Source organism: Sardina pilchardus, chromosome 22 (assembly GCF_963854185.1).
Source record: "Sardina pilchardus chromosome 22, fSarPil1.1, whole genome shotgun sequence".
Taxonomy (NCBI): domain Eukaryota; kingdom Metazoa; phylum Chordata; class Actinopteri; order Clupeiformes; family Clupeidae; genus Sardina; species Sardina pilchardus.
This window is the reverse complement of record NC_085015.1, coordinates 17172633-17185094: the sequence shown is the minus strand read 5'-3', so window position 1 is coordinate 17185094 and position 12462 is coordinate 17172633. Positions and strand designations below refer to the sequence as shown.

At 45.6% G+C, this 12462-nt stretch overlaps 1 protein-coding gene across 2 annotated transcripts in view; it reads right to left on the bottom strand.

Annotated features, from left to right (window-relative positions):
• Positions 1–3578: 3578 nt before the first annotated feature.
• The window catches only part of bahcc1b (BAH domain and coiled-coil containing 1b), a 155210-nt gene continuing 146326 nt past the window's right edge, over positions 3579–12462 (bottom strand). For both annotated transcript variants that reach the window (XM_062525883.1, XM_062525884.1), the window contains exons 24-29: positions 11671–11779; positions 11242–11358; positions 10756–10905; positions 7841–9384; positions 7309–7545; positions 3579–6766 (exon numbers count right to left, since the gene is read on the bottom strand). In XM_062525883.1, the coding sequence (XP_062381867.1) occupies positions 6557–6766; positions 7309–7545; positions 7841–9384; positions 10756–10905; positions 11242–11358; positions 11671–11779 (2367 nt within the window). In that variant the 3' untranslated portion in view covers positions 3579–6556. The remainder of the gene's footprint in view (positions 6767–7308; positions 7546–7840; positions 9385–10755; positions 10906–11241; positions 11359–11670; positions 11780–12462) is intronic.

Here is a 12462-nt window from a genome sequence, read left to right as displayed (position 1 = left end):
ACACACACACACACACACACACACACACACACACACACACACACACACACACCACAACCTACATAATAACTGTCCAACCCCCACATCTGGCCCAGATCTGGCTTGCTTCTGGCTCAGAGTCGGCAGGTCAGTCCCACATCTGGCCCTATCATCAGGTCTTCAGTCTTCTTTAGTGTGGGACCAGAATGTACGAAATAGGAAACACTCACACACACACACACACACACACACACACACACACACACACAGTTCACACATAGTACGCACACACACACACACACACACACACACACACACACACACACACACACACAGTCGGCAGGTCTGACCCCCTATCAGCTCTGCAGTCGGCTCTTGTGAGTGTTCAAACAGGAGAAAAAAAAAAAGAAAAACCCTCAACCGTCTGAATTCGTCAGTGGTCTGTCTGGCGTTAATTTTTTTCTGCTCTCCTCACACACACACACACACACACACACACTCTGCTCCACTATTATTTTGTTCATATTTTTTTATTCCGGAGTGACTAACAAAGGCGTGCTCTTTCACACAGTGGCGGCTCTTGGAGCGCGCGCGCACACACACACACACACACACACACGCACGCACACACACACACACACACACACACCCTTAACACAGTGGCGGCTCTTGGAGCGCTGATAAAAGGCACAAATCCCTTGCAGGAAGCATTTAACAAAATGTTCAAATTTACTCACATTGTTGGTGATATCCTACACCCCACGGGGAGTGTGTCAGCAGCCTTGCACGTACTCACACACACACACACACACACACACACATACGCACGCACACAAACAGCAAGACACATACACATTCCCACATACTCACACACTCTTGCACACATACACACTTGCTCTTTCTCTCTCAGACACACACACAGGCACACACACACACGCACACACAGACATGAAAACACACACACACACACACACACACACACACACACACATACACACTTGCTCTTTCTCTCTCAGACACACACACACACACACACACACACACACACACACACACACTGGATGTTTGTATTCCTGTCTAGAGCGTGTATGGGGTAGGAAGGGAACATGATACGATTACATTATAATCTTAATGGGTCCATTCCCTTTCATTATTCAAACATTTTGTACCACCTGCAGCGCCTCCAGGCAAGCTGTGCTCTCACCCTGCCCCTCTTCCACTTCTCCTCCACTCCCCCTTTCTTCCCTCTCTCTCTCTCTCTCTCTTTGCCTCCACCCTTTTCTTTATTCTGTCTTTACTTTGCCTTTATGACGGCTCCATTTCCCCCTCTCCCTTCTTACCCTTGCGTGCTCTTTGTTTTTTAATCCTAATTATGTTGTGATATTTATTTAGATATATATATTTTTTGCTTGTCTTTGTTTTTTTGCTGTATGTCTGTATCTCTCTCTCTCTTTCTCTCTTTCTCTCTCTTTGTCTGTCCGTCTTTTTGTTTCTGTCTCATATAGTATCTTGACCCCCCTCCCAACACACACACAACACACACACACGCACACAAATACACACACGCACACACACACAGAGACACAGACACACACACACACACACACACACACACACGCACACCTCTCTCTGTCTGTCTGTCTCCACTGCATTCTGCATGAGGTCCAGAGGGGCTATTGGCAGGCCGTGACCTTACGGCGTCGAGCAGGATGACCTTCGCTCGCCAGATGTCTCCGCAGCCCACAGAAAAAAGGGCTGAATGTCACCACGGCGACCAAGGACTCATCAATACCCGTTGGCTTGTTGGGTTGACATTTCACGTTAACAGAACGTTAATGAAGGATCGCATGGTTTCGCCATGCTGGGCATCTTTATGCTGGAGCATAGACAGAGTAATAATAATGATAATAATTATAACTAGAAATGCAATTCCAAGGAATTACCAGTGCATGAAAATGCAAAAATAGATAGATAATGTAGATATGGTTACTAAGGTGTAGCTAGGGTAAACATGGTGGTTGCATAGTTTACAGAGAGTTGATAGTGTGAAGGTAGACAGTTTAAAGATGAAACATTCCAGCTCTAACTTAACTAATGATTTCTATCCATGTTAAAATGTTGATTAGCTAACTTAGGTAATGATTTCTAGCAGTTACGCTAAAAATGTTAATTATGCTAACTTTACTAACAATGCTAACCAGGTTGATTAGCTAACTTAACCGATGATTTCTAGCAGTAATGCTAAAAATGCTAACTATGCTAACAATGCTAAATTTGCTAATAATGCTAACCAGGTTGATTAGCTAACTTAGTTGATGCTTTTTTGCAGTTATGCTAAAAATGCTAACTATGCTAACAATGCTAACTATGCTAACTGTGCTAACTAGCTAACTTGCTAGTGAGGACTTTTATTTTGAAACATTTGTTGCTAGGGTATCCATGGTGGCCACTATCAATAAACAAGAAGTTACTGCAGTATAATCATGTTGGTTGCTATGGAAACGGTCATAAACACTTAATTTTAATGGTTGCTATGTTGGTTGCTAGGTACATGGAGGTTTCATGTAGTTGACTGGAGGCATAGTGGATGATAACTGACAGTTGGAATGGTTGAACAGTTCAATAGTTGAGCAGTTTCAATGGTTAAATGATTTAATAGTGTATTATTGCAGTGAGGACTTTTATTTTGAAACAGTTGTGGACAGAGGAAACAGTTAACAGGATATGTAGTCTTCTGAGAGACTGTATGCTTAAAGCCAGAGAAACTGACAGTTGGTGCCCAGGTGGCCGGCCACCTGGCGTAAGATTCTAATTGCTGCCGTGATGTCATAATGAGCAATGTTAAGTCTATGGGGGAAATTTTAATAGTTTTTAACTAATAGTTTAAAAAGTATTAAAGTTACAAAGTTGAAAAATACAAAGCACACATGGCATAAGCAAGACCTACGCAACAACGTTTGAATGAAGTTTCTACGTTAAACGGTTCAAGCTGAATTGCGTGCGTTAGAAGAAGAATAATAAGAAGTTGCGGAAGAAGACTTGGAAGAACAGTATAGTGCATTTTCATGCACTATAATAATTATAATAATAACTAGAGATGTAATTCCAAGGAAATTACGAGTGCATGAAAATGCAAAAATGATGAGGACTTTTATTTTGAAACAGTTGTGGGTAGAGGAAACAGTTGAACAGGATATGTAGTCTTAAGAGAGCCAGAAAGTCTGAGACAGAGAGTTGCTGCCAGGTGGCTTTGAACACCTGGCTTAAGATTCTAATTGCTTAACGACTTTATTGTGATGTCATAATCCAATGTTAAGTCTATGGGAGAAAAAATGTTTTAAAAAATTCATATAAATTAAACGATAAAGTTTTCAAAGATGAAAATTACATAGCTGAAGTCACCTAAGTAAGACCTACGCAGCGCAGTTTGAATGAAGTTTCTACGTTGAACGGTTGAAGCTGAATTGAACGCACAAAAAGTGTCTGAAGAAGAATAATAATATCGATAATAAGAATAAACAGCATAACAGTAGAGTGCATTTTCATGCACTCTAATAATAATAGTAATAATAATTAAAGAACAAGAAACATACACTTGCTTGTAGTTTGACATTTTTTAATGAAATTCAACACAAAGGCAATAAAATTAAGATAAATAACTTGTTGTATTTTTTTAAAAAACAGAGGAAATATCTTAGAGTTTTTTTGTCTTCTTTTTCATTTCCAACAATGTCACAAAGTATTTCAACCCTATAAACCAGGCGCCAGAGGGTGTCTCATGAACGCTAGTCCTCTTAGGGAAAGGCAGCTCCACCCAGCGCAGAACAGGCGGCAATATCATTATATTCAGAGCTGAATCCAGTGTTAATTTGTTTGCTTTGCTTGTTTGTTTGTTTGTTTGTTTGTTTGTTTATTTAAGAAAATACCATTTTTAACTCCTTTTATAGACCCAAAAAAGTGACATTACATGGATTTCACATCTGATTTACTTTAAAGCTTTTGCTTCGTTTTTTTTTCTTTTTTTCTTTCTTTTTTTTTTGCAGTGTAACAGCAACACTGTTGTTAAAAAGTTAGTCGACGTCAAGAACTAAAAGGCAACTCTTTCTGCTCGCTTTAACCCCCAACACTGAACAGTCTTTACAGGCTTGCATATCGAACAGTGACAACAACAACAACAGCAATAACAACAAAAATGTAGACAAAGACAATGGAAAACAAAAAAAAACAAAGAACTTGAAGTAAAACAATGAAACATTTTTGGCAAAGTAGGAGGAAAAGTGACACGAAGCATCTTGTTTTTTTTAAACTCGATCCGTTGACAAAGCAAAATAAAATAAAAAATAAAATAAAATAAAAAATTAACTGCCATCTTTCTTGGGTGCTGATTGTCCTTCACTTTGTGCCGTACACAGTTACCGTTGGAAACCCTTTGGGTTCTCTCCACAACATAAAAATGTGTGTACTAAGACACAACGCCCTCGCCACAGATCTGGCTGTTTTGGCCGCACACAGAGTGCCATCTTGCACGAGCTGCAATGCACATTGGTGAATATGCACATTGTCTTTTAGATAAAGTACATCAGTCTAGTAGCATTGCAGGGGTCCCATTACATTTTTCTGATTTGATGATTTTTTTTTTTTTTTAAATATAGACAATATTATTGCATCCTAAAGACAAGTAACCTTAGGCAGGTGCTTTGGTTTGGACATGTTTACGTTACGTCATGGCCCGATAGATTTCTATATCTTCTCTATGACTACGTGATCTGTGTGTTCCTATAGGATTAATGACCAATGATTCTCTTTTTTTATCGTCCTTTTCATGCATTTGACCACAAAGGGTTTTTTTTCTGCTATGACTCCACACTTAACTCCATGAAGACAACTGTGCGATAAGAAATGTTTTTGTTTTTTTTCTCTCTCTCAAAAAAAAAACATAAGTAACTCAAAGCAGAAAGCAGTATAAAAAAAAACAGATAAAAGACATTAACAGACAACAATGAGGTGAACATGGAAAGCCTTATATTACCCTCCATCTTTTCTCTCTCTCTTTCTCCATCTCTTTTGCTCTGTCACAGGACCATGGCCGTCCTGTCCTTATATACAACTTTTCACGACCTTTGACCTTAAGTATGAAAGGTCGTGTGCAGTGCAGGCATGGCAGCAAAGGCGCCTGCCATCATCCTCCGAAGAGAGCGAAAAAATACAAAATAATAAAGAAAAATAATATCCAGATCAAACCTAACAGTTCTCTCATTTTTTAAAAAAATAACACAATCGAGGGCAATAAAGAGAAATAGACTTCTCTCTTCATTTATATCATATATACAGTTTATACCTTTTTATATATGTACACACACACAAAGAATAAAACAATTGTACAACTATACACCTGAATAAGAAGATAAAAGAGAGGTACTGAAGTGTATGGCTTGATTGGAAAAATCATTCCTTTTTTTTGTTCAAAGATAATATTTATCTGGGCATTTTTATTAAAAAAGAAACAAAAACAATCCCTGGAAATCCCCACTGGAGCGTTTTTTTTTTTTTTAAATAATGTGTGTGTGTTTGTGAGTGTGTGTGTGTGTGTGTGTGAGAGACGAGTGGCACAGGACGACAGACACACACACTCGTGTCAAGTCACCGTGAGCATTGACGTTGACTCCACAGGGGCCCTTCAGCTTCGCGCATCACTGGGGCCGTGCCGAACACACCTGGGCCAGATCCGGCTCAGATCCGGCCCAGATCCGGCTGCCCTCTGGCCCTCGTCTGGCACAGATAAGGCCCGACTCCGTCTGGCACGCAATTCCTTTTTCCGAGTCAGCGGTCGTTTGGGCACTCACACACAGTATTATGTACATTATCCTCCTCTCTTTCACACACACCCACACACACACACACACACACGTTATCTCTCAGACGTACGTAGTTACAAACACCATATTACACCCCAGTTCAACAGTGTTTTTGGTCCTGATGGAGCATGTAGAAACCTGTAAGACCAGTGTAGGGAGCGGGAGACTCCATTTTTCCCAAAGACCACTCTCCCATTGAAGCCTTTTTCGTCTTTTCATAATCTTTTCTTTATATTTTTTTATACACATCTCGTTCTCTTAAGGTCAGTATCAATGTCCTTCTCTTGTAGAAGACTCCAGTGCTTGACCGTGTTCTCTGAGTTACGTTCCTTGGCTTTAGTTCAGGTCGGGGGGCTCAGGATTGAGTGTTCTAGTTCCGCCCCCCGACGGGTTCTATCGCCCCTTGTATCCCTCCACGGTGCAGAACACCAAGGATGCCACCTGACGCTGCCGTTCCACAACAGCTGGCGTGGGCAGCCGTGCCGCCGTCCGACCCAACTCTCCCCGCACAGAGAATGGGACGGGGGCGGTCAGCGCCCAACGACACCAATGGCACGGACAGCTTTTTGTGTTGTGGGTCAGTCCCAGCCTTCATCGCCCACCCCCCCTGCCTGTTACCATATTCGTGTTGGGAGGAGGAGGAGGGGAGGCATGGGTGGTTGGTTGGTATCCGTCACTCTTTCAGTAGTAATTCCCAAAAGGGGGTCTCCTTTCCGTGACCTCTAGCAGATGATGGACACGCCGTCGGCGGTCACCAGTTGGCCGGTGGTGGGGTCGTAGGTGCCGGCCAGGTAGTACAGGTCCTGGCTGTGGCTGTTGGGCTTCCTGGCGCGGCTGAGCCGCTCGTATTCGTCGCGGCCGACCACCTGGCACTTGTGGGAGATGGTCTGGACGTCGTTCTCGTCTTCGTGGCACGACTGGTACAAGGCATGCTGACGGAAGGTAAAAGAGAGAGAGAGAGAGGAAGAGAGAGAGAGAGAGAGAGAGAGAGAGAGAGAGAGAGAGGGAGAGAGAGAGAGAGAGAGAGAGAGAGAGAGAAAGAGAGAGAGTGGGTAAACGTAAGGCTCACCTGCACAGATCATCCATCACAGAAGCTTCTAGAATCTTCTAGTAAACATGAAGCAAAAATTCTAATGGTGTCCTCTGATTCACCTCATACTTGAGAGGGCTTTCAAACACTTCAAACTAAAATTAGTAACAGTGCAGATCAAACTTGCTCAAATGAGGCTGAGATAAGTCTCACAGTAAAATACGCATAATTTCAATTGAACTCAACATGAATACATTTGAATAGAGCACCGTTTCAATGCAGCAATTGAACATAAAATAAAAGAATGAAAGACAAAGTAGATTTCAAAAGAATAGAATTAACAGAAATATAAATGGCATTGTTTCAAATAAGAAGACGTGAAGTCAGTAATATGTGATGTTCTGTGATGTTCTGTGATGTTCCGTGACGTTCCGCATTCTTTACCTTGCCATCGCGATGCCTCTTGCCCAGCTTGGTCTCCTCGGGGTGGTAGAACCATTTCACCTTCACCACCATGTTCCCCGCCCAGGACTCCCACATGCTCTCGATGCGGCCCACGTACGGCAGGTGCGGCCGGCCAGGTGAGAGGAACACGGCGCAGTCGCTGACGCGGATCATGTCCTTGCCCCGCACGATGGCCTTGTAGAACAGCTTACGGGCCTTCCCCTTCATACCTCTCCTCTGAGGAACAAGACAAAGAGTTAGAAAAATACATGTTAGTGTTTAATAATAAAAACTAAAATAACAATATTAAACAAATAAAAAAAGATGCTTTTTAAATCTATTTCTAAGGAAGGAATACCTAATAGACATATTTTTTATAAAACTGTTATATTTATTACATTCAAATAGCTTTAACATGGCTGTGTGCAGTATGTCTACATTATCACATATGATCTATAGATCACTTCAATGAAAAGTCAAATACCTTTCACATCTCCTTTAACCTCTGACCTTTGCCCTCTAAGTCTCTCACCTGAGTCGGGTTCCCGGACCACTTCCACAGCTGTCTGCCGGGCATGAAAGGGGAGGTGGCCGGGGAGTTGTCCGGCGACGAGGACGCCACTTTCTGCCGCTTGGGCGCCTCTTTGCTGGCTTTGGCGGGAGAAGGCGAGAGGACCGCGGCGGGAGCGCTGGGCGTCTCTTTCCTTCGGGGGGGCTTCGCCGCGCCGTTGTTGCCGGAGGGCTTGGACCCCGACGTTGCCATGGCCTTGGAGCTGAAGCCTCCGTGTCTAGCCGGGGCGGAGGCCTGGTCTAAGGGCTGCTGTGGCTGTTGTGGCTGCTGCTGCTGCTGCTGCTGTTGTTGTTGTTGCTGTTGTTGTTGTTGTTGTTGGAGCAGAGGGTGCCGTGACGACAGGCAACCCTGGAGCATCAGCCTGGACGCCTCCTCCTCGTCGGAGCTGTAGGACGAGTCGTTGTCCGAGGAGCAGAGGCTGGAGCTGGACAGCGACCCCGAGCTGGACGAGGACGAGGACCCCGAGGACGAGGACGAGACGGAGAGGCGCGACAGGAAGCGTCCGGCCGAGCGCAGCTCCCCGCGGGCCGCCGCCGCCAACGCCGCCGCCCTCCTCCGCACCACCTCCGCCGCCTCCTCCTCCTCCTCCTCCTCTTCCACCTCCTCCACCTCCTCGTCCTCCTCGTCCAGGTCCGAGTAGGAGCAGTCGCTGTGGCAGTTGTGGGCGGCACTGCTGCTGCCTCCCCCGCTGTACTCGGCGAACTCGCCCAGCCCCAGGTGAGGCTTCCTGGCATGGGACGAGCCTTTCATCATCAACAGCTCTGTCCGGCTACCTCCAGCACCAACACCTCCTCCTCCACCTCCTCCTCCTCCACCTCCTCCCTTCTTGCTGTCCTTCGCCAACAGTCCCGGGTGGGGGTACCCCACGTGGTGGTGGACGTCGCTCAGGCCTTTCGCCCCGAAGCCCCTCTCCAGACGGGCGCCGGCGGCGGTGGACTCGTGTCCCCCCAGGAGCTGCAGCGCCTTGCCGTTCTTGGTCTTGGGCGACGTCACGCCCTCGTGGTCCAGCTTGACCAGGAACTCCTTCCTGTCGCCCCCTGGCTTGCGGCCCCGGCTGTAGGTGCTGCTGCTCTTGTGGTGACCCAGGGGCAAGATGGAGCCTTGCTGCTGCTGCTGCTGTTGGGGATGAGGGTGGGGGTGATGTGGGTGTGGGTGATGAGGATGCTGGTGATGGTGGTGGTGGTGGTGGTGGTTCTGACTGTGGTGCTGATGCTGGCTCCCGAACGACGAGTAACCGTTGGCGATGCTGCTGAACGAATCCACCTCGAAGGAGGAGTTGAAGATGCTCTTGGTGGGCATGGACATGGGCGCGGACGCCAGGGGGAAGAGGTCAGACTCCCGGCCACCGCGCGGCGCCTTCCTGGGCAGCCCGTTGAAGTGGAAGAGGTCCAGCGGTCTCTTGCGGGACATGGCCATGGCCGGCCATCCCAGGAGGGGCGCGGAGCTGCCCGACATGCTCTCGGAAGCACACGCTTTTGTTCCGGAATGGACCAACTTTGGTCTCCCTGTAACAGAAAACATATAATAGAATCAGACAGTGGTAGAGAGAGAGAAGGGGAGAGAGAAAGAGAGGGGGGGGGGGGGGGAGTTTTGAAAACATTTCTTAAAAATCGATGAAGAAGATCAGTCTCTATCACCAGTTAAAACCAACTCTTCCCGGCTGACATAAGGAGACAAAGCCAGCGAAAGTGAGAGACTCCGAAAAAATAAAAAAAACGTCATTGAAACGGGAGTGAAAGAACTCAAGAAAAATTGAGGCACCGAAAAAGAAAAAAAAGGTCAATACATCATTGTTCGCTCAAAAAAAAAAAAAAAAAAACATTCCATTTGCAAACACGCAGCTCCTGGGCTGGTCCCCGACATCCGAGCCGCGGAGGCACAATTCCGGTGAAAGCGATAGGGCTGAGAACTAAGATCGGAGGCTGCACTCGATTCCCCCCTTTGTCCGCCTTTTGTGCCGGTGTTTCCGGTATGTTCTGAAGAGTCTGAAATGGCAGATGACAGGACTGCAGCTGCACCTCCGAGACGCAAGGCTTGCGGGTCAGTTTCAACAGCGGGGGGACATAATGGTGGCTATAACTGTAATCGGAGACCCTCACTACTAGCCGAGAGATAAAAGAAACGACTTTCTATTTTTTAAGACCGTCTCAGCCTTTATATGATAACAAATAGGGGCAGGTTGGTTTCCTAAATACTAGGAACAGTTTCATGCCCATGTTCCTGTTGTGCTTGAGTACAGTGATTTGCAGTAGTGAACAGTAATTCACTAAATTGCCAAAAGCAATCCATAGGGCTTAATATGTGTATAATAGTTCCTATAGCTGCAAAGAGTGGACCGGCGTCATATTAAAAAAAACTTATGGATTAAGAATGGGATGTCACTTCATGTGCGAGTCGAGGAAGGTGACCCAATACTTTTGGTAATATAATGTACGTCGTTCAGATGATGGTGCATAGAACTTGTTCTTACAGCTCAACTTCAACAACAGCTTTTAGGAGAAGTTATGAAAAAAGCTGGAATATCTTTTTTTGTGTCAATCATAAAAGCTCCAGAGGACAGACTGGTTGATACTGGCTCAAACACGCACAAGGCCCAAGATCTCTGGTTAGTGCCTGTGGTTATGATCCAGAATGCAGCAGCATGCCTGGTCTACAACCAGCCCAAAAGGGCACATGTCACCCCATTGCTTATCCAGCTACACTGTCTACTGCTTCCGCATAGTTCTGTACACCACCCCAAGAACCCTTTTTTTTTAAAGAGTGTGGAAGTTGGTAGTGGTGTGTTACGTGGCCTAGCCTTTCCTAACACCCCCCCCCCCCCCAAATTATTATTATTATTATTATTATTATTATTATTATTATTATTGGTGCGTTACCTGGCCTGGCCTTTGCGATGGTCTTGTTGGTGTCCCTGCAGGCCTGCCTGTCTGAGGCGCTCTCCGCCTGCGCACTTGACCGCTCCTGGGTGGAGCTCCGGCGACATTGTCGCCCCGGAGACACCAATAGCGCAGGAGAAGGCTCCGCACCTAGGAAAGACACGGAAGCTCATTGGTTAAGAGTTACAAGATGGCGATTATAGGTGAGTCTGATTGGATAAAAAACACTGGCTTCCTGAAATTGAAAATCACTGCTTTTACAAAATGATAATACACACAAATACAGAAATATTGTTTTAGAAATAAGCAAATATATTACATTAAATGAATAATAATAATAACATATTGTACTATTCAGTGATTATATACTTTGTCAACAGTTTTAAATTAAATCAAATTAAATGTTTGCAAATTAATGTAAATAAAATAAAATTAAATGTATGCAAATATAAGTCACTTCAAAACGGCATATCTGCGTGGACTTACAGTGGACCTGATATCCGGGGGGCAGGAGACGGACGTTCTGAAGAGAGATCCAGCCTCTGTCTCCATCGTCAAACTCCACCATCACACTCCCCTCCTTCTCCTCCTCCCCAGGACCTCCTGGCACACACACACACACACAAACACACACACACACACACACACAAACACACATAAATTAACTAAGGATTGCCTCGCCTATGGCACTGCAGGAACTTTCACAATGGAGCATGGTGGCTGTGCAGGGGTGAAGATTGTGTGTGTGTGTGTGTGTGTGTGTGTGTGTGTGTGTGTGTGTGTGTGTACATGTGTGCAGGGTTTAAATGCGTCAGGGTTTATATGTGTGTGTCTACCAGGTTTATTATGTGTGTGTGGACTGAGGCAGTCAGACAGACAGTGAGTAAGTGGCTGAATTGCTGGATGCTGTCTCACCTCTGTGGACGTATCCTGGATACAGACAGCGGGAGCGTTCGCTCCAATATGCACACACCCGTGTTCCTTCAGTCAGAACCGCCACGGACTCCGCTCGCTTATCCAGAACCTACACACACACACACACACGATACTCAATCAGGAGGGCTTATTGTAATGCAAAGGTTCAAGTGAAAGGATAAGCTCGATCCATAAAAATCAAATGGGTGAGAGCATGTGTTAAGTCATGGCCTTCTACGTCTGCACACAGAGACATTAAAAAGATGTGGTGCTGTTAAATCTCTCTCTCTCTCTCTCTCTCTCTCTCTCTCTCTCTCTCTCTCTCTCTCTCACACACACACACACACTATCCACAGGCTACTCTGTTCCCCTGGTGCTCCGTGCTCGGCAGTTTTTTTTTTTTTTTCTTTTTTTTTATTCTCATTAAAAAATCAAAAGACAGGAAGCCTCTAATCACTGAATGGAGAGAGAGAAAAAAAAGACGACATAGAGGGAGAGAGAGGGAGGAAGGAGGGCAGAGCATGCATGTGTGTGTGTGTGTGTGTGAGAGCACATGTCTGTGTGGCTGTGTGTGCGTGTGTGTGCGTATGTGTGTGTTTGTGTTAAAAGGAAGGCTAAATCGATGGCTTAATTGTGCCTCTGCCAGTTGCCCCCCCCCCCCCCCCCCACACACACACACACACCCCCCACGACCCCCCTCGGGGTGAGTGTGTCCCTGGCACCTATAACGGAGCTCACAGGGTCCCTTTCACTGTGTGTGTGTGTGTGTATGTGTGTGTGTGTGTGTGTGTG